Here is a 20,886-nt window from a genome sequence, read left to right as displayed (position 1 = left end):
TCATGTTGTGTGATTGTCCAGCCAAACAATTTAGTCTACTTCCCTCCAAGTTCCCTTCTGAACTCCACTGTCTCCTGCCCCTGTCTGCCACCAGCCTCCTGCTTTTCCAGCAGTCCAAGAAATTATCATGCTTGGATCACCTCTTCTCCTTCTTCTGCTCCCCAGTAGCTCCACAGTTGGCTTTCCTTTCTGTACAGGCCACAGACCTGAAACCTGAGAACTAAGACTGACACCACTTACAGTCTTTTTTAATATATGGACACCCTAGCTTTCCTAAAATCTAGAAGGGAGATTCCTTCTCCCTAAGAAGCAAGGACTAGCCGAGTACCTTATCACCTGGCTGTTTTACCTTTGCATATCCCGTTTGTCTCCTTTGGGGAGGTAGGAGGGAGAGACAAGAGCTGGGTTCAGTCTGTGTTAAGGGTACAGTGTACTGAGGGGAGAAGACTGGAGGAAAGGATGCAAAGACCTGACAGCTCTTTTAAAAATTAGTATCTTTGGGGTCTGTGGTAGCAGAAGGTTGAATGTCCTTAAGGCTAAAAGGATTTTGCTTCTGTGATACATGATTTTCCTTTGTCCTGTTTGCCTGATGTAAGTGCTATTCATATGTTATCTTTCTCTTGAACGTTTTAATACTTTTTCCTTCAGTTGGATTGCCTCACTTAGTAGAGTTCTTTGGTTATGCACAGAACTGTGTGGCTAGATTAGTCATTACATCTGACACTTTGGATTTGGAATAATGTCATCTGTGGTCTATATTCATGGAGTTTGAACAGCTTATAATGAAAAAATGTGCTGCTTTCAGTAGTGCTGTTAATCTGAACATATATACGTTGGATTTAAATAAAACAGGACAGCTTGAATATCAAACATCAGGCTGCTCCTTGTAATCACAAGGAAGAGGAAAATATATTATGGAAGCTCATGTCTGTTGAAGATAACATGTCACTCACCAATATTTCTATGATTCTGGTCACTCAGGCAGCTCATCTGTAGAGCTGTGGCTCTTTGTGAAAAGCTGAGACTAGTCTATAATGGCAGCACCTAGAAGTTAGTATTATACTTTCTGTTGGCAAAAAAAACCAGACAACAAGTGTAATGGAGGTGAAAGAGCTAAAAACAGGGCCAAAGGAAGCCGACAATGTGAGGTGGTGCTGTGTGTAAATAGAATTATTTCTGCATTACCTTGCATTCTGTGTAGTCAATCATACCAAGACAAAGCTATTATTTTATGATGTACTTGTTGGCTCTATGCAGCTGTGAAGTACCTTGATCACAGACGATTGTTTGCTCTCCTTCATTGAGCTGCAGTCTGGTTAAAATTGCTGGAGTTGTGCTGTGTGACAGAACCGCTAGGCAGGACTGTCTGCTGTGTGGAGAAGGTCTATAACCAGCTCTTGACCGTGCCCATTGTCCTAGCTTGTAACCACTGCTGTCGCTACTTGGCCTTGACCTCCCCCTGTTTAGCGTTCTGTTACCTGATATTCTCTACCTTTTCTTGTGACTGTATGCCTCTCCACACTGTGCACTTGAAGCATAATCACTTAACTTACCCAAGGTTTTACATAATGTCGTGAGCTTTGTTCAGCTACCAAAGGAATTAGAGCATGTCAAAGACTGTTGTACTGTGATAGCTTCCAAAATGAACTTTCCCCGTCATCATCTTTCAAACTCACTTTAAATATAACTAAAGACATTCATATTGTGACACTGGTAAAACACTGCAAAATCAATGTTTCTGGTTTTAAGTATTTGTTGAAATGAATTTTTGAAAACAAAATGAAGCTCTCATCTTGGTATACCTTAAAAATATCAAGCCCATTCCTTTGCAAGTTTGTAAGCTTAATATCTAATTAAACAAAGATCATTTTCTGTTCTTCCCATGTTGAGTGATATAAAGTAACAGTGTTCTCTTTGTGATTTGAACATGAGAAGAAGTGTTTCTTCTAAATGGTTGTAAGAACACAGGGCTTGTTACTTTCTCTACCATGTGTTATGATGCCTCTGCCCCCAAGGCACTTGCACTGAGTAAAACTGTGCTGTAAGTTTTAAGGTGTAGTAAATATGTGCTGAATTTAAAACGTGATAAATTTGTTGTTGTTATGAGTCATGCATTTTCAAAATAGGGTCATGTTTTAAACTGGCATCTGTTTGTGTGCATGGGAGGACTATCCTTCATTATGTTTTGGGGCTAACTTGCACGGGTGCAGCTCGAATCGCTCCACAAGTGGAATCTGAGCTGGGCAGTGTTGAAACCTCGTTTTGCCTTCTATTGCAACACCTGAGGCTAGCAACAGATCTATGCAAATAAGGCAAGCTTCGAATGTGGTAATGATTTCTTTTTGTAAAGGAGGAAATGCACAATTATAGCATCAGTCTTTCAGATAATTCTTTAAGTATTTAAATGTTGCAGAAGACTTTCTTTTCAGTCTTTTCAGAAACCCTCCAGTCTGCGTTGCAAAATGTTTAGCAGCCACCTGAAGGAGGTTAAATCCTAATTTGAAACAAGATGCAGAAAATGAGTTAGGTAATAGTAAGAAGTAATGCTAAGTCAATGTGTGTGAAGTCTTATGCCTACAGAGATAAAGATGTTCCAAATAATTTGAAAGCTTTGTTTTATTGTGAATGAAAATCAACGTGACTAATTGGTGGGATGTTTGTCTCACTGCTTGATTCAAACTTGTATGTTAGCTGGAAAGGGGAAAAGCAGAACTGAAAGGAGGAGGTAGATGTGGATCAAGGGTTCTGTCTTACATAGGAGGTTTGTGCTCTTATACAGTTATTTTTGAATGCCTCAGTATTAATGGACGTGTTCTGCTTCATAGGTTTCCTCAAAAGATATTTGGTAACAGCGTATTCAGTTAATGGTGGTACCTAGAGCTGGTAGGTTAAAGGAACAGAGTTCTGGTGGGAGAGGAGAGTAGCTCCAGGAGCAATGGATTGCAAGGGAATAGTTCAAATGAGTGGTGGAGATGAGGAAAAAAGGTAAGTCTGACAAGGCAGAGAATACAGGTGGTAAGATCTGTATAATACTGGGTAGAATGAAGGCTATTTCCTCAAAATAGTTTTATTGGTGCTGGACAGAGCAGGAAGAAAACAGAGTAGTGGGAAACAAGTAGAAGGGGTTTGCCTGAGGACTGATAGAAATATTAAGTCAGTTCTAAAATTAAGAATGTAAAGGTTGTGTTAGCGGAATTGGATGGTAAGAGGTTTTTTATGTCCTGTGTGAAGAACCTGCACCTCGCATTTGTCTCTTCGGATGAAAATTGCCTGAAAAGAAGCAAGCTGCCGTATAATCCACTGGCATCTAGACTGTGCATTATTTAGGATCATATGAACCTTGTCATGCTGCCAGTAGTTGGTGCCTTCATATTGTGCTGATTGGTGTGCTTGAAGTGCGTATAGACCTGTTCATGTGGCAACATGGATGTTAAATAATACAATTACTTGTAATGGCGTCTACCACCTACTCTATTAGCAACGGTCTCCCTGAATCTTTGCTACTACTTTGCCCCTCTAATACAATTTGACGTAGATTCATCGTAGCTCCATTGGAAGTGTTAATAAATAGCTGTATTGCATTGGGAGTGCCTTGCTGGTAGCAAAACAATTCCATGCTCTTGGACATCCTACTGCCATTCTTAGATGGCTCAAATAATTCTGCTTTGTCATGGGAAAAGCATCAAAATGATGTTAACTGTTTGGATTCAAGAATGGCTAGAAAAAGGGGTGATGGAACAACTGCATGCTCTTAATTTGTCAAAACCTTATTCTTTCTTGTCCTAATAAGTCACTCAGGAAAAAGATTTTAATTGGAAACGGCTCCTGAAAAACATTCCTACATTCTGGCACAAGTTAGAATCCTTTGAGATCCCTTTGACTAAATTAGCTTTAAGAGAGTTTTCATAGCAGGGAGGTTTACCCCCTGTGGTTTTTCCTTTTGTATTGGGTAATCTAATCTTGAGACATGCCTATGTGATTTATTAGTCTTTAACATATGGCTGATATAATTAGGGCAGGTATCCCTCTGCTCCTCTCTCAAGATTTATAACACAGTCTGTTATTCACTCACTCTACAGCTCTGCCAGAGCTGCATTTAGTCTGAGAGCGAGAGCATCCTTTTCCAGACTGAAGGAGCAAATGCTCAGTCTGCCGATAGGAAGCAGCTAGTAGGGGAGAGCAACTGTTGTGATACACTGGCGCCGTCTTCCTGAAGGAATTCCTTTTTTTGTTCCTGCACCTTTCAGGCTTAAATTAATAACCTTTCCTGGCTATTTAGTGCACTCCTGAACGGTGGCAGACGCTTGGCTGCTCAACAACTTTGTTTACCCTCTGCACAAGCAGAGCTCAGCAGTGCCAGTTAAAAAAATCTGTGAAAGCTGTTTTGTTTTTTTTTTTGTATTTTTTTCGTGGGGTTATTTTGGGAGAGAAACTTATGTTATATCAACCTCCTTTGCCTTTGAAACATATAAAGCTCGTGGCTGGCAAAAGCAGTCCTGGAAGAGAGCATGCTCGGAAAGCTGGCAAATCATTGTCCAGTGGCCGGGAGGAAATGATAGTTGCTCTTCATTTATAATGCAAATTCTGAGGTGTCTTCAGAAGTGTGGCAAACTTAAAATGATGGCTGTGGTGAGAACGTCTCTGCAGAAAGTTGTGGTGTTGTTGCATCGTTTACAGAGGATGGCAGTTTCTTCTCCCCGTTACCAGAAGCTTTGTAAGGTAAGAAATGCAAGCCCCAAATCTTGAGTGTCTTATGCTAATCTGTTGTCTTTCTGAGATAAAAAGAAAAGAATGTACGAATGGGATGAGAGCCTAGATATTTATGACAATCTAGTCTGTTTTTAAAGCCTGACGTTTTCTCATGTGCACTTTTTGTTAAAGAATGCAATACAAAACTACCCTGTGCTAGTTAGTGATGCATTTTTTAAAAAGTGCTCTCTTGCCTATCATTGAAGTGTCCAGAAGGAGAATATTAATGTTCAGTGATCTTTTGTAAAATACTACTGCATCTCCTTTTCAAAGGAGTTGCTTAATTTTTACTGGATGTAGTACTTTAACTCCTGGGTACCCATTATGTAGAATAACTGCGTTCTTACATGCTCAGTGTTTTTGCTTTTGAGCTTCAAGAAACTTTTAATTAGGAATAAGTTCAGCAGACTAATATGCAGCCATGATACTTTGACTTCACTTGCCTGTTTTTATAGAGTTCTTCCACAGATAAAAAATAAAGAAGAATTTGAGGAAAAACAAGTTGACATAGGTTGCCACTGATGTTGATATTTCTTCTGTTACCTGTTTTGGTGGCTGGCTATTTCTGCTTCCACCAAGACTGTGTTTACTTCTTTCTTTTGAACAGGTTCAGAACTTTAATAGTGTGGTTATAATCTCAAATTAAAAATAGAAAAACAGCAACAAATTAAGTAGGTTGATCGCTCAGTAGATTAAAATAAAAAAACCCAAACAACAAAACAAGTGGTCTGTGAAGTCCATGAGTTAATGCTTCTGTGGTGTTGATGCCTATGTGGAATGGTCATACTGTGATGTATTATTGGACTTTAAGGATCCTGCTACATGACTTTATGAAAATATAAAATTGGAGAGATCTTCCTTCAGCTGTATGTTGACATAACCTTATAGAAATTCTATTTGGCTGCCTCAACTTTTTTTTTTATTCTTGCTGCTTGTGATACTTCAAAACTGTCAGTTTTATCTGGTGAAACTATGCCTGAGTTTTGTGTACAAAGTGTGTGAAAACCTATGTGCATGCTCATGTCTTGTTCTGACGATCAAGCAAAGCCACTGCCATTCATTATGCTTGTTTCAATCAGAATTGTGTTTTCTATTATGAGAAATACAAAAAAAGACATCAAGGTAAAAGAACCCATGTCTGTAGTATAGTATGGAATAAGAAAAGGATAGATTCTGGTTTATAAAAGTGAAGCTTGTAGAGCAAGTTCTGGCACATGGGGAAAAATCACATTGTTTTCAAATGGGTGTTTCAGTGTGCTTCTGTTTACAAAGCTGTACTAAGGGGTGTATCTTCAAACTGTCTGTCATTCTTCATAATGTGTGCACACAAGCTATTTTAACAAGCATGCCTCAGTTATTCTTCTCTTTTACAATTCTGTCATTTAACAGCTCTGTTTGCTTTTGGGAATAAGGCAAATCTTTTTTTATGAATGTAAAGATAAAGGTTTAATTGTCTTCTCATAAGCACCAGGAAATTGAAAGTGCTTTAAAACCTACTTAGTCACGTCTTTGTGCATGAGCTTGTTTGTAACAATGTTTGTCAAACAAGAACTGTTTAGTGCCTGAGAGCCTAGTAAATGGTTGGATATTTTGAGTTTAAATCTACCCAAAGGTTAATAAAAGAAATATCTTCTCAAAGGCTGTTATTAAAATATATTTTTGTGATTGAGAATCCATGTAGTGATAGCCGTGGAAATTTTTCTATGGGTTAAAATTATATATTGTATGCTTTTCTGCTTGTTAAAAAGTCCCACAGCTTAGTTTTTTCAAATGTATGGGCTTAATTTGCTTAAAGTAGAATTGTTGATCTGCCTGTAGTGTTAAAACAGATGGACATTGAGGAGAAAAGGAAGGGTTTACAATCCCAGTCACTTCCAGCAGATGTCAATGTAAGGCAATGATATATGGAAGTCTGGTGATGGAAATGTTAATACTTAGATGAGCAAATATTATGGAAATTACAAATTAAAAGCAACTGACAGCATGTCAGGAAGGATTTCTTGTAGTGCTCTGTATACTTACGTCTTCAGAATTTCCCAAGTTCATACGTGTCTTGTGACTCTATGGATGCTTTAATAGTTCAGTTCTGCTAACGAGAAGTTATTTACTTGAGTGTGAATTATTGCATTTAGTACAGGGTACTTGCTTCATGAACTAGCATCTGTTTCATGGGAAGTGCCCTTTGAAGCATAATAGAGTGCCAATGAAGTGCTTGAAGATAGCGTTTGTTTTAAACTGCATTGTTATAAAAGAATAACCAAGGCTTTATTATTGTACTGGGGAAAACCATAATTGTTCCTTTTATTAGCAGCTTCATGTAAAAGCAATACTCAGCATTCATAGCCTTTATTTTGAAAATTTCTTAAAAGTAGAAACAAAAATAAACTTTTTGGTAACACATCACAGCATTGCTGAAAAACAGAAACCCCGATGTTTAGGATATTTCTTCTTTTGCTGCTTTTTCTATCAACAATTCCTTTGAACAGAGGTGAGTTTTGCCAGATGTAACTTTTCACTACTATTCTTTCACACTGAAACTAGTGGCATATCGGAGCAAAATGCATGTACTTAGCATTATGTTGTCAGCATAATGTGGAGTAAGTTTTGCTTTATTGTTTCATAACTCTTCTGTAACTAGAAAAATCCTTTGTAGGGTCTGTCCTCTGCTCTGTATTCTTGCTACTATGTGATTGTTCCTTAAAGAACGTCTTTTATTAGGTATATCCAACTAGCTCAGACAAGAGTGAATTTAGATTTTTACTGGGAACATCAAAAACCATTGCAAGGTACAAATCAATAAGATCTCTTATGAGAGAGCAGAACTACAATATAATTTATGAAAATGAAGTAGAAAATTGGGAGGTTTTATCCAACTACCCTGACAGAAGTGAAAAAATAGTGCATCTCTGTAAGGTAGGTGATAAATTACCCCAAAATGTGTATCAGACTTTTGGAACTTGAACTGGTGTTTTTGAAACACGTTGCTAGCATTCAGGGACTGGAGCAGTCACGCATGGAAGGACAGACTGAGGCGCGTAGCTAGCAGCTGAGCAAGTATTTTCTCATTTCTTCTGTGATGACTTCTTAAGAACCCTCTTTAAATATAAATAAATATCACCCTTCATATGAAATAATCTCAAACCTGATCCAGCATGATTCTTTGCTCTTGAAGTGATACATGGTAACTTAGCCGAGTTCGTGACTTCCTCAGCTGTGAAGAGAAATAATGCATTGGAAACATGTATCTTGTGGTTCTTTTTAAGAACACATAACTTAAAATGCAGTTCACCCATTTTCTGTGGTTTCCTTTTTTAATCACTGGTATTAAATTTATAAAACCACAGGAAGTTAAAAGTGCAGTGAATGCTGAGGTCAACCAAAATCCTTTTTTGCTGGGAGACTGGTGATTGCATTCCAGAGGACATTTACATTATTTTGAATTTTTATAGTAGCAGCAAAGGCTCTGTCACTATGAAATTTTGAAAATTGTGAAGGTCATGGGGGGTGAGGCAAAAAAAAAAGACATGTAAGTCTATGTTAAGAAATGAGTAGGTTAATCCTCGTTCCAATGAATTCAACAAAGATGAATTTTCTGGTGTTTACATGACTTAAAGTTGATTTAGAAAAGGAATCATTGCCACTTGATCACGTTCCGGTATGAAATACGGGTAATCAAGTGTGGTTGAAGAGGAGGCATTGCATCACTGATGCAGTAGATATTTAGTGGATAGTAGAAATGAGAAAAAATGTTTTGGAAAAGTGTCCTGAAGGCTGCCCTATAAAGGTAGTGGCTGGAAAATGAAGCAGTGCCTCTGTCATAAAAGCATCTCTAAATTATGCGTTTTATTTTTTTCAGGTGAGAAAGTTAAGTCTGAACTGCTCGATACTGTACTAGTAGTATAAGAGACATTCTGATTATGTCTGTATCTACCATAAAGCCTTGTAGAAGAGTGGTGGCAAGAATTAAAAGGAACCTTCTATATAGTGGCTGTTAACTACTGAAATACAGAAAAAAGAGGGGTGGAAGGCTGTTTTGAAACAGTTAGTGAATGATATCTATGATAAACATCAATGAGTTTAGGATTTGTAGCTTTAGAAAACCGAAGTATAAATGGTAACCACTCCATCTCCAAACACCTACACCTTGTTTGTGTTGAAAAATGACTGTAGTAGAACTGGCATCCATAGTGATTTCCTGAGATAGCATATGTTGGAAGGATGGAATGAAACATGACTCAAGTGTATGGAAAGCAGAACATAGGCTTAATGTACAACTGACTTACAGAACTTAAAAGTTTGTGTTTAGTGACTGAAAGGACAAGAAACCTTATCATTTGGAGAAACATGCATAGGCTAAGAATGCACGTAATTTTATGATCATCTAAAATTAATGAAATGGACATAATTTCTCTTTGGATATGGATTAAGCTGGAAAGCTGAAAACTGGTGGGAGAATACTTGATAGGCATCTGGAAGTCTTGGGACATAAAAATTGATTTGTTTCTTGCATTTATTGCTTCTCTAGTTGCTGTGATTACTCTATTATAGAAGGCTGAAGGGTGAAAGTTTTTAATAGGTTTAAAAAAAGGTGGAGGATGGAAATGACTATCCAGTAAGTCAAAAGACAAAAACTAGAAATATGGACAACAAGTTGACTTCAGATTAGAAATATAGTAGATACACTGGAATGTAGTTCTCCGTTGGTATAAAATTGTGCCTTTTGTATGCAGCTTCAGTGACACGGAAGGGCAGTTAGGGGCTTTGGTGGGTAGGCAAGGTGTCAGCTGTTAACTGTGAGCATGTTATGGATTGATTCCTTTGGAATTTGAGAGGGGTCTGGTAAAAAAAAATAAAATATATATATATATTGGAGGGAGGGGTATCTTCTTGTGTTGATAAACTTGAGTGAGATGAGATTTGGAGAAATCCCATCTTCTTCTAGAGTATTGAATGAGCTGGTTCATGAAGACAAGTGACTGCCACACATGCAAAATGAGGTTGTGATTAGAGATGGAGCTGAGAGGAACAGACCGAATTTCAGGAGAAACTTGTAGGTATAGTATTGGGGAGACATTTTGACAGTGAGATTTAAGAGCTCACTAAGTCTTTTTCTTTTTCCTCAAGAACCCATGTGTCCTCAGTCCTAAAAGAAAATGTTTTAGTAGGTCCCCAGGCCGTGGTTCAGTTTAGTAAGCTGTTCCCAAGTGTATAAGAACAAGACAATTGTGAAGAGCCACCATGGATTTTAGAAAGGGTGCCCAACCTGATCGCTTGGTCTGAGAAAGTTATTGCTGTCTCTTTGCATGAAGGGAAAGCAGTAGTGTTCCCTGATTTTGATTTTGAGAAACACATTTGACAGTCTTTGATAGTCGAGTGGAGGGGATCTGAACAGCATAGATGAGTGAAAAAGTGAGAAGAAAACTGACTGGGTCGTTGGTGTTCTTAAGGATTGGGACTGAGACGGGTAATATTTCACATTGTTATGGACCCAAAGAGTGAGACACAGTGCACCTCCAGCAGGTTTGTGAATGATATCAGATTGTGAAGGAACAGTCAGTATTGTGCCCATTCATTGGCAGCTCAAGTTGGGAGGCATGGGCTGACAGGAACCCCATGAAGTTTTTGAAAAACAACGAAAAGACATCAAAGTACACTCTTGCACTTGAGAAAGAATAACCCAATGCATTAGTACAGGCTGTGTGAGAAATATTGTAGCAATCAGATAGGGAGGAATGATTATTCCTGTCTGCTTAGTACTCAAGAGGTCACACCTAGGATACTGTGGTTGGTCTCAGTCCCCCAGCTTGAGAGATACTGAGAAGCTCGGCAGAGTGCAGTGCTTGGGGTCTGGAGCACATGACATAGGAGTAGAGGTGGAGGGAACTGGCTTCATTTGATTTAGAGGGGAGGCAGCTCCAGGGGTTTCCAAATGCTGTCCCTGCCTACCTAGTGGGCTGTTATTAGAGAAGGTGGAGCCAGGCTTTTCTCAGAGGTGCCCTGTGAAAGGAGCGAGGCAGTGCGAACAAGCTGCAGCAAGGGAATTGGGCATGAGGGCAACAATTCTTCACAGCATGTGTAACTGAGCAGTGGAGTGGGTTGCCCAAAGAGACTGTTGTCTTTCCTTCCTTAGAGGTACTAAAAACTGTAGTGGATAATGTCCTTAGTGACCAGACCTAGCTTTGAAATTGGTTCCTGAAATTGGCAGGAGGTTTGACTGTGTGACCTCCAAAGGTCTTCCAGCTTGCAATTTTCCTATGATTCTCTGTGCTAGTGCCCTATTAGCTTGTGAGTGAAGACTAAAATGGTCAAAACTATAGCATGACACTTTTCAGCTGTGACTGTGTTGCCTTATTTCCTATCAAAAGGAAGGTATTTTTACCCTGTGTGGAAAATTCTTACTACTCTCCTGAATTTTCATCTAAATCTGGGTCTGCTATGCAGGCATAACATGTTTTCATTTTCAAATCCTTTTGCTGTAGTGTAACTTCAATGGTAACAATGTGGTACTGTCAGGCATTTGGTGCGTATGCAAATTTTGTGGCTGTGACAAGAAGGCACTTCAATATAGTGTAAGACTTTCAGCCCCTTACTTTTACTTTTTCAGATATCTGCAAAATTCAAAAAGAATATCATTCCACTATCTTCTTTCAGAGGAAGGTTGTTCACAACTTGAGTGATGAGCTTGACCTAAATACAACAATTTTGTTATTTGTCTAATTATACTCAGTGACAAACGAAACCGTACAAATCACAGAATCACAGAATCACAGAATAACCAGGTTGGAAGAGACCCACCGGATCACCGAGTCCAACCGTTCCTACCAAACACTAAACCATATCCCTCAGCACCTCGTCAAATAGGTACTTTATTGTACATACCTTTTTTACAGAAGACTGCTCTCTGGTGTTCTACCTCTAAAGTGAGAGAACAAGGAGAAACAAAATGGGAGAGGACGCAAAGTTTAATAAATTTGGTATTTTTAACTGCTGCACCAATCATTTGTGTTTGCAAGAAGAATGTGGCTTAATGGGAGAGAAGATGGATTCTGAGATATAACTTTAATAGCATTTCTGTAATATTTTGGAGGGGAAGAAAGGAGAGAAGAGATGAGTGAAATATTTCAGGACATGCTTTTAGAATCCTCTTACATTTAAAGCTGAAAATATCTTGCTATTGCAGCAAGAATGAAGATTTGTATAAAATATGAGGTAGTTCTATTAAGGAATGAATGTAGGATTAATGGGAAAATTTGCTTCCATAAACCATGTGTTTACAGGAGCTGGATCAATATTTGAAATATAGGATCATCTTACTGTAGTATTTTACCATAAAGCTTTTTGATTGCTGCCATTTTTCAGGGAGCGTTCCATGCACCCCACACCCTTTCCCTTAAAGCTTAATTACCCTGCCAAATTAATGAAGTCCTGCAGCAGTAGGTGCCTAAACCAGCATAGTTCTTCATGAATTTCCATCTTGAGAACTGACAGTCTGTCTTGTCTTCTGCCTCATGCAGATAATTTGAGCTTATTTTTAAGAAAGCTGTACTCACTATGTAGCTGGGAAAATAGTGTTGTTCAAAGCTGTTCTGCTGCTGCTAGTCACCAGGGACTCTGGGAGAGTTGTGTCTTCCCTTTTGCCTTCCCCTCTGTTTTTAATCAAGACAAACTGCTATGAGACTTCATGTTCCAAAGTTGCCTTGCAGGCTTCCTATTTCATACCCGTTGCCTGCAGACCTGCATGGCTTTCTGGCTGTACTGTGATGTTTTCATGCTGAGCATTCTTGATATACTTTACTGCGAAGCATTTTACTTCAAAAGAGAAGTAACTTGGGCAGTCCTGCATAGCTGGATAATTGAATGTGGGTGGAAGATGTCAATGGTGTTCCTGATAATTGATGTCCTGTGTTACAGAAAGCAGTTCTTCATATTCATTGTGGAACTATTTTTACTGATACTTTCTGGTGTATAGTAAACATGGTAGGTGCTGCAAGTAAAGTAACAAATTGAAATGCTGCTGATGCTGTAGAGGCTCCTCAGTCCCTGATGAGCCCTGGATCTATAGGCTCAATGTAGTGCTGATAGGGAAAGTGCTGGCTTCTCTGCACTAGTGTTACAAATTTCTGACCTGAAGAGAGAATCCTTCCTGGGGCGAGGTGGAATCTTTGGTTTTCAATGCTTACACAATTCTTGGCATTTCTTCTGAGAGAGACCAATTAGTGCTTCATTGTGCTGGGTTTTGGAATGAAGTCCTAGAACAGTCATCTAAGGTCATCTTTGGACTCAGTTTGAACTATGCTTTTTTTTTTTCTTTTTTTTTTTTTTAAGGAAGCATGCATGAACTAATCAATCACTCTTCATGTTTAAATTTGAATGTTCCATATCAAATACTGTAATTCTCTTGCTAAATGCTCTCTAATTGGTCTCTTCAAAAAGAAGTAATCATCTGCTGCAATTTTCAACACTGCAAAGTAGTTGAAATATATGTTTTTTATGTTTTTCTCCTCTTTCTATTACTGAAACTTCAGAGTTTAAATAAAAGTTATGGACTTCTTAATGTTTGGATTCTTCTGATATTAGCATGAAGGCTTATTAAAAGTTTCAGGTTACATAGCATTTTTGAATGGTTTAAGTTGGAAGGGACCTTAAAGATAATCTAGTTTGAACTCCCCTGGACAGGGACACCTTTCACTACATCAGGTTGCTCAAAGCCAGGAAAACCTCAATACACATTTTGTAAGTGTTTCTGATGATTGTGTGATGGAAATGGTGGATGTAGGGCAGGGATGTTCCTAGCAAACAGCATTTAAAATATGAACTGCCTTTGAATTATGGTGCCAACAACTGTTTTAATTAAGAAGTATTTAAAAAAACCCCAAAACAACAAACCAAACAAAAACCCCCAAACAACAAACCCCATACCAACCCATGGATTTTGAGATTGTGAAAAAATCTTTAGAAGCCATGATCAGGTTCTGAGGAGTAGCAGACTTTACACTGTGGAAAACCCTCCTATTTAATCTGTCATTCAACAATATGTCTGAGTGGAAAAGTCTAAAATATAGACTGGCTTTCTCTATGTCAGGAGTGCTTTTTGTATTCCAAAACAGTCTCATAAATTGAAGGTACCAGCTAAAACTTATTTTCAGCTATGGATTAGGGTCAGTTTGGTAAAGGAGAAGAGTCAATAGGAATAGTGTTGCTAAAACTTAAAGCGTGGTTTTATTTTGGTGCTGCTGGTAAGTCACTCAAATAGGAGGGTAGAACTGTAAAAAGCCTGCTTGTGTAATGCAACAGCTAATTGAGCTTGTCTATGGCTACTGTCCTCTTCCTGTGGCATAAAAGAAAATGTTTGTTTGGGAACATGAGTAGCTGTTGGTACACATGCCGATCTGCAGACGGTAGCAGTGATCAATAGCGTGTTTCAGTGGAATGACCTTGTGTGGCTGAAGAATAACTAATATTTTTCCATGCATTTTTAATGAAACTGGTTTTAGATTAACAGATAATCTGTTCATACTAGAAGGAAACACAAAAGAACAGTTGTATGGTGATTCCATGCAACAAGTAAACAATAGAAAATGTAAAAACCAAATAAAATTTTCTTTGGCTAATGTGTGGTAATATCTCAAAATGCAGTTCAATTTAGGAATAATCCAGTGCTATGCTTCAGTCTACGATGACTGTATGATGCACTGGGTTAAGTATGTTAATGGATAATATTCAAGATTCCTAATAAGAGATTAAGGAAGCGATAAAAATTTTGCTAGTGAGCAAGTACAGTCTCTAAAGTTATTGATGGCCAGTACATTGAGAAGTTGTATGTTCCCTGGAGGTTCAAGTTGGTCGGTGCTAAGGCTTAATGAATGTTCTAGAAAATTCATGTTGTAGAAAAAGAGAGGAATCATAAGTTGAGCAAAATATTAACAGCTGCAAACCAGAAGCAATGAAGTTCTCTGTGTTACTTTTGCATATTTAATAAACTTGGTTGGCAGTATGCTCACTGTAAATCTCTTGTGCTAGGTAAGAGCTGCTAGAAATTATGCCAGTCTATGTGTAAACAACATAAAGATGTTCTTTTTAGTAGTGATTAAGGGCCAGTTTGAAAATAAGTGCTTGAACACTACACAATTTTTAGGTTGCAAAAGGAGGGGAAGAATGATCACAAATAGATGGAAACAAAGAACCCAGAGCCCCCAGAAAAGCTCCTGGAAAAGTAGAACAACTACACATGATATGTGCATCATGCTATATCTATTAAACAAACTGGGGAAGGTATAGGCTCTAAACTATAACTTTTTCAGGCTTCAGTCCAATTTCATAGGACACATGAAAGGGAGCTGTGATTTAGATCATCTTAGAAAGCCCAGGGCATAAAGCTGAGTATAATTTGTCTTGTTTAGCATTGTTTAATATGATTATAAAGTATGTTCAGATTTTATGACTGTTTTGGTACTATCCCAGCATCTTTGCAAGACATAAGTCCTTGGCAATAATATTTGGGTAGTGACTTAGGGAAAAATAAAATGACACTTCAGAAACTAAAACAGCTGGCTTACAATTTATAGTGATGGCATGAATTTCATGGTCTTGTTGCTTCACCTAATGGTGATTGCTTGGGATGTTTTTTGAAGTTGGAGTCGATACACTATTAAATTGAGAGCTGGAAGTCGGTCATTACTGTGCTTGAAATATTGTGGCTTCAGTCTGCAAGGAGCCTAAGGGAGCTGGAAACTTTTACAGATAAGGTGGCCAGAGTAAATGAACCTGTTGGAAAGACAAAGTCATATTAAATAGCTCAACTGGGCACCGAGCTATGGAAGACACTTGTCTGACTGGTTGCTGTAGCACTGTCTGCTTTGTTCTTGTGATGAAACATTTAAGTAGATACTCTGAGGTGAAAAATAATAGCTTGCCTTTCTTCTGAACAAAACTGCAGAAAACAGAGTTGCTCTATGCTATAGAAATACATTAGTGTCACTGCAGGTGAAGAGTGAGAGACGGGGCTGCATGAAGTAACTGCTCTGGAGAATTTCTCAGGTCAGAGAACAAATGAGCTGTGATCCCTAATCAAGTGTTGACACTTGTGTTGATTTCTTTTTTAACCTTTTTTGCCCTTCCTCAGACCCCTAAAAGTTCCACTAACAAGAAATGAACATTACTTTTTGTTTCTGGTACAGCCTCTTTTCAGACTTTTTTTTTTCTTTTAGTTTCTGTGATTTGACTGTTTTAAACAGCAAGGCTGTCAGGGTTTGCTCAGAGTACTAAGAGATAAAAGATGCTATGCCTCCTTTCTGTTCACTCTAGTGCTGTATATCTGTGCAGATACACGGGACATCGCTGCCTGTGACTTTTTTTGTAAAGGAAAGTACCCTTTGATTTCTCTCAGTGGAAGAAAGCAGAACAAAGGAAAGTAAATAAATGCCATTCCATTTGATGTTCTCTGGCTAATTTTATTCTTTGTAATTTGATCACAGCCGTAGGAATTCTGAATGCTGATTTCCCCTGTCACTGTAACTGGCTCCTGGCAACTTCCTTTGTGTGATCATTTGAAATTAATTTTTATACATCCTCCAAGGAAAATTGGTGACTCACCCTTTCCTTTTCTCACCTTTTCCTTCCCCTGTCACTTGTGCAGCAGCTTGCCTGCCAAATGTGCCAGTTCCAGGTCTGCCAGTAACAGTTGTACACATCTCTCTTGCTCACAGCTGTTGAAATGATGGAGGATCTATACACGGCAGCAATGAGATGGGGTGCTGGGAGGTGTAATTCCAAAGTAAAGATCTATGCCTCACAGTGGTCGAATCTGCAGGAAAAATTCCCGCTTCAAGCTTTTGCCTGAAAGAGAATTAAAAAGCAAATTAACGTGTATTTATTTTCCTGTTGCCTTTTTTTTTGAGTGAAAACATTAAATGTACTCAAGGCCAAGCTAATCTTTCAAGCACAAATGTAAAATTTGTAATTCAAGGGCAAGCCAGTCTTCTAACACCTGTGGCTAGAGAGCTCTGATGCAGTTTTCACAGTACCCATCTACCTTCTGGTGTACTTGAACCAGCATTTACTGACGGCTTCAGTCTCTTGGGCCTGTAAGTGGAGTAAAGCTCGATGGATTCAGTTAAAAATGTCACACTTATTACATGCAGAGGAGAAAGGACGCTATGTAAGATAAAATGACATCAGTTGAAGTAAAATGCTGGACTATTAAGCTGCTTGTCGTAACTTCTTGCAAGTTTGTTTTATGTCAAGTTTCTTCATGTAATCCAGAGGCTGGGGTTGTGGAGTTAGAATTTTTTTGTTATTAAGACAAAGGCAGAGGTAAGAAAAATTGTAGTAGTAATAGCCAGGCAGGTAATCTGTTTCTATAAAGAAGTCACTTTGCCTAAATTACTTGTTCTGCCCTGGTGAGCAGAGAAAGGAAAAAGCCCAGAACACTTGTTATTTCATGTAATTTATGGAGAAGACGTATGATATCTTAAACTAAGTATCTTTGATGTCAATGGAAATGATAGAGCAGTGTGATGGTCACCTGATGTCTAGCTAAAGTAAACACACTAGAAATTCTTACCTTTTTTCCAGATTCTTTCTAGCTGCTCCCCTCTCAGTTGATTTTGTAAAATCACTAAGTTGATTTTTTTCCGTTATTCTGTTGTTAATGAAAATATTCAGAAGTACTGGGCTCAAGACAAATCACTATGATCTCTTTTTTTTGTATGAACCTTGGTAGTGAAGTATTTACGACTAAATATAGTTTCCAGGTAGGTATGCTTGGGATTGTCTTGTAAAGCTTTTGACAATTAGTGAAGTCAAGATAAATGACACTACCATTCCCATATTCCCAATGCTTGTTACACTGTCACTAAAGGAAATTAAGTTAGTCTGACATGATTGATTCCTGACAAATCATGTTGGCTGTTGCCAATTTTCTTATTTTTAAGGTGCTTACGATGTGCTTTCTATTTTTGTCACAGCAATTGAAGTAAAGGTTACAGACAGTGAATTCCTTAGCTCCTCCTTTAACCCATAATTTAAAAAGAATAATTATATTTGCATTTTATGCCATCTTCTCTTGGGGTTCAGAGATAACCGCTAATAGCTGTTAGAGACTTAAAGCCTTTTTAAAGTAATCTTTGGCAAATCTCGTTAAGATCCACCCTGTCTGAAAATGTCAAACTTACCCAATTACCCTTTGGTCTCTTCTTACTAGCTGAAGCTCAGGTCTTTTGGTACTTTATCTTCGTGGTTAAATAATTATTAGAAGCACAATATTCCTCATTAGTGAGATTGGAAGCAAAGAAAAGTATTGAACATGCCTTCTCAACATCATTAATAGCTTCCTTTTCCAGTCTTACTGGTTTGAATGAAAGTTACGGTTTTTAAAAAGCAACTTCATAGATGAATACAGGAATTAAAATATAATTTATTGGCTTTGTCTCTAAAGAGGAAATTAACTGTTTCCTTAGTGATATGTTTGACCTATATGATATTTTCATCACCAAAATGAATACAGCTCATCTTTGTTTTGTTAAGAAGGTGCATCTGCAGACAGGGGAGCAATCTTTGGCAGGACAGTATGGAACCGAGTCTAGAAATAACAATCCAAACAGTCTGATCTGAGCCTTAAACATGTTTAGTATATTATTTAGTGTAATATTACGTGGTATTTTGAGTGTCCAAATTTCTCATTGTTTCTGCAAGGTATAAAAGTTGTAATTTTGTCTTCTGAAATAAAGCAAGTAGGGTAACTATTTCAGCTTTTACTTCTTCGTTCTTCCTGTTCTTGTGAAGTACCGTAGATTCAAAACCCAGATTTAGCTTTTTAAATGCATGAGTTTTCTGTCTACGTTGTGTAGCTAGCAGATGTGGGTACTTTAGAATTGCTGTTGTCATGCTGTTTTCATATGTTGCTGTCCCTTTTATTTTTTTCTGAGGCTGAAAAAAGGGAATGTTGTGCTTTACCACTTAGTCTAAAGTGCTTTTTTTAAAGTAGTATAATTTAGACATACCTGCTTTATGTTTTCTCGGAAATCAGGCTTCTCATATTCCAAAACTCCAATACATATTCCAATATTCTCATATTCCCATCTACAAGAAGGGTCGCAGGGAGGACCCAGGGAACTACAGGCCTGTCAGTCTGACCTCAGTGCCAGGGAAAGTCATGGAACAGGTGATCTTGAGTGCTATCATGAAGCACATGCAAGAGAACCGGGTGATCAGGCCCAGTCAACACGGGTTCACAAAAGGCAGGTCTTGCCAGACTAACCTGATCGCCTTCTATGACAAAGTGACTCGGCTGCTGGATGAGGGAAAGGCTGTGGATGTGCTCTTCCTGGACTTCAGTAAAGCCTTTGACACAGTTTCTCACAGCATTCTGCTTTGGAAACTGTCAGCCTCTGGCCTGGACAGGCGCACACTCTCCTGGGTGGAAAACTGTTTGGATGGCCGGGCCCAGAGAGTGGTGGGAAATGGTGTGAAATCCAGCTGGAGGCCAGTGACAAGTGGGGTTCCCCAGGGCTCAGTGCTGGGTCCAGCCCTGTTCAATGTCTTCATCAATGACCTGGATGAAGGCATCGAGTGCACCCTTAGCAAGTTTTCGGACGACACTAAGCTGGGAGGAAGTGTCGATCTGCTGGAGGGTCGGGAGGCTCTGCAAAGGGATCTGAACAGGCTGGACCGCTGGACAGAGTCCAATGTGATGAGGTTTAACAAGGCCAAATGCCAGGTCCTGCACTTGGGGCACAACAACCCTATGCAGTGCTACAGACTAGGAGAAGTCTGTCTAGAAAGCTGCCTGGAGGAGAGGGACCTGGGGGTGTTGGTTGACAGCCGACTGAATATGAGCCAGCAGTGTGCCCAGGTGGCCAAGAAGGCCAATGGCATCTTGGCTTGTATCAGAAACGGCGTGACCAGCAGGTCCAGGGAGGTTATTCTCCCTCTGTACTTGGCACTGGTGAGACCGCTCCTCGAATCCTGTGTTCAGTTCTGGGCCCCTCACCATAAGAAGGATGTTGAGGCTCTGGAGCGAGTCCAGAGAAGAGCAACAAAGCTGGTGAAGGGGCTGGAGAACAGGCCTTATGAGGAGCGGCTGAGGGAGCTGGGGTTGTTTAGCCTGGAGAAGAGGAGGCTGAGAGGAGACCTCATTGCTCTCTACAACTACCTGAAAGGAGGTTGTAGAGAGGAGGGTGCTGGCCTCTTCTCCCAAGTGACAGGGGACAGGACAAGAGGGAATGGCCTCAAGCTCTGCCAGGGGAGGTTTAGGCTAGACGTTAGGAAAAAATTCTTTGCAGAAAGGGTCATTGGGCACTGGCACAGGCTGCCCAGGGAGGTGGTTGAGTCCCCTTCCCTGGAGGTGTTTAAGGCACGGGTGGACGAGGTGCTAAGGGGCATGGTTTAGTGTTTGATAGGAATGGTTGGACTCGATGATCCGGTGGGTCTCTTCCAACCTGGTTATTCTATGATTCTATGAATAGACACCTTAGTAAACTCATTGAAGTTGTTCAGATAGTTCTCTGTACCATTGAGATAATGGCTCAGCTGCATGACTGGGCTTAGCAAGCTACTCTAAGTTCAGCTTCCTGATAATGAGGACCTGCAGTAGTTGCTGTATGACCATAGCACTGATATGAGAAGTCTATTAGAACTTCTATATTTAAGGGTCAGAAAATATCCTGGTGGCATTCTGCTCATAGGAAGGAACAGAAGTATGTGGAGATGTGTTGTTTTCATAAAGCATTTTCATTCCATTTCTCTGTTCATCTGTGGAAGACAAATGGCAAGTGGGTCAGTGGGGGAATAAAAAACAGGAGCAGGATAGTCCTCTCCTGAGTAACCTAAAAATCAAGTTATAAATGATTGAGTCTTGCTTGGTTTAAGCTTACACATGCCATATGTTTATTTTCTTCAATGTTTTTAATTTAACTGTGTAGATCCCCAAATAACTTAATTTTACTTAGTTGCTAGGCAATACATGTCCCTGCTATCTTATATTAACATACTTGGACTTTCATTTATGTAGTGTAAGTAGTGGAATTACACCTTAACCAGTTTTTGAAGTATGAACTTCAAAAAGAACTGTTTTTATGATGTTGGAAAGCAGAGACACCTGTTTGGAATGAAGTCCACCTGTATCTTAGGTCAAGGATT

The 20,886-nt window shown here is 39.1% G+C and overlaps 1 protein-coding gene across 7 annotated transcripts in view; it reads left to right on the top strand.

The window, feature by feature from the left end:
* UTRN (utrophin) overlaps positions 1 to 20,886 on the top strand; it is a 366,380-nt gene that overhangs the window by 160,889 nt on the left and 184,605 nt on the right. The window contains exon 1 of one of the 7 annotated variants that reach the window (XM_069852168.1): positions 4,392 to 4,719. The exons of the other annotated variants lie outside the window; for them this stretch is intronic. Coding sequence (XP_069708269.1) covers positions 4,576 to 4,719 — 144 coding nt within the window. The 5' untranslated portion in view covers positions 4,392 to 4,575. Of the gene's footprint in view, positions 1 to 4,391; positions 4,720 to 20,886 lie in introns of those variants that run through there. 7 annotated transcript variants of the gene reach the window in all.

The sequence above is a fragment of the Phaenicophaeus curvirostris genome, chromosome 2, assembly GCF_032191515.1.
Source record: "Phaenicophaeus curvirostris isolate KB17595 chromosome 2, BPBGC_Pcur_1.0, whole genome shotgun sequence".
In the NCBI taxonomy this organism is placed as follows: domain Eukaryota; kingdom Metazoa; phylum Chordata; class Aves; order Cuculiformes; family Cuculidae; genus Phaenicophaeus; species Phaenicophaeus curvirostris.
This window is presented reverse-complemented; position numbering and strand designations above follow the sequence as displayed.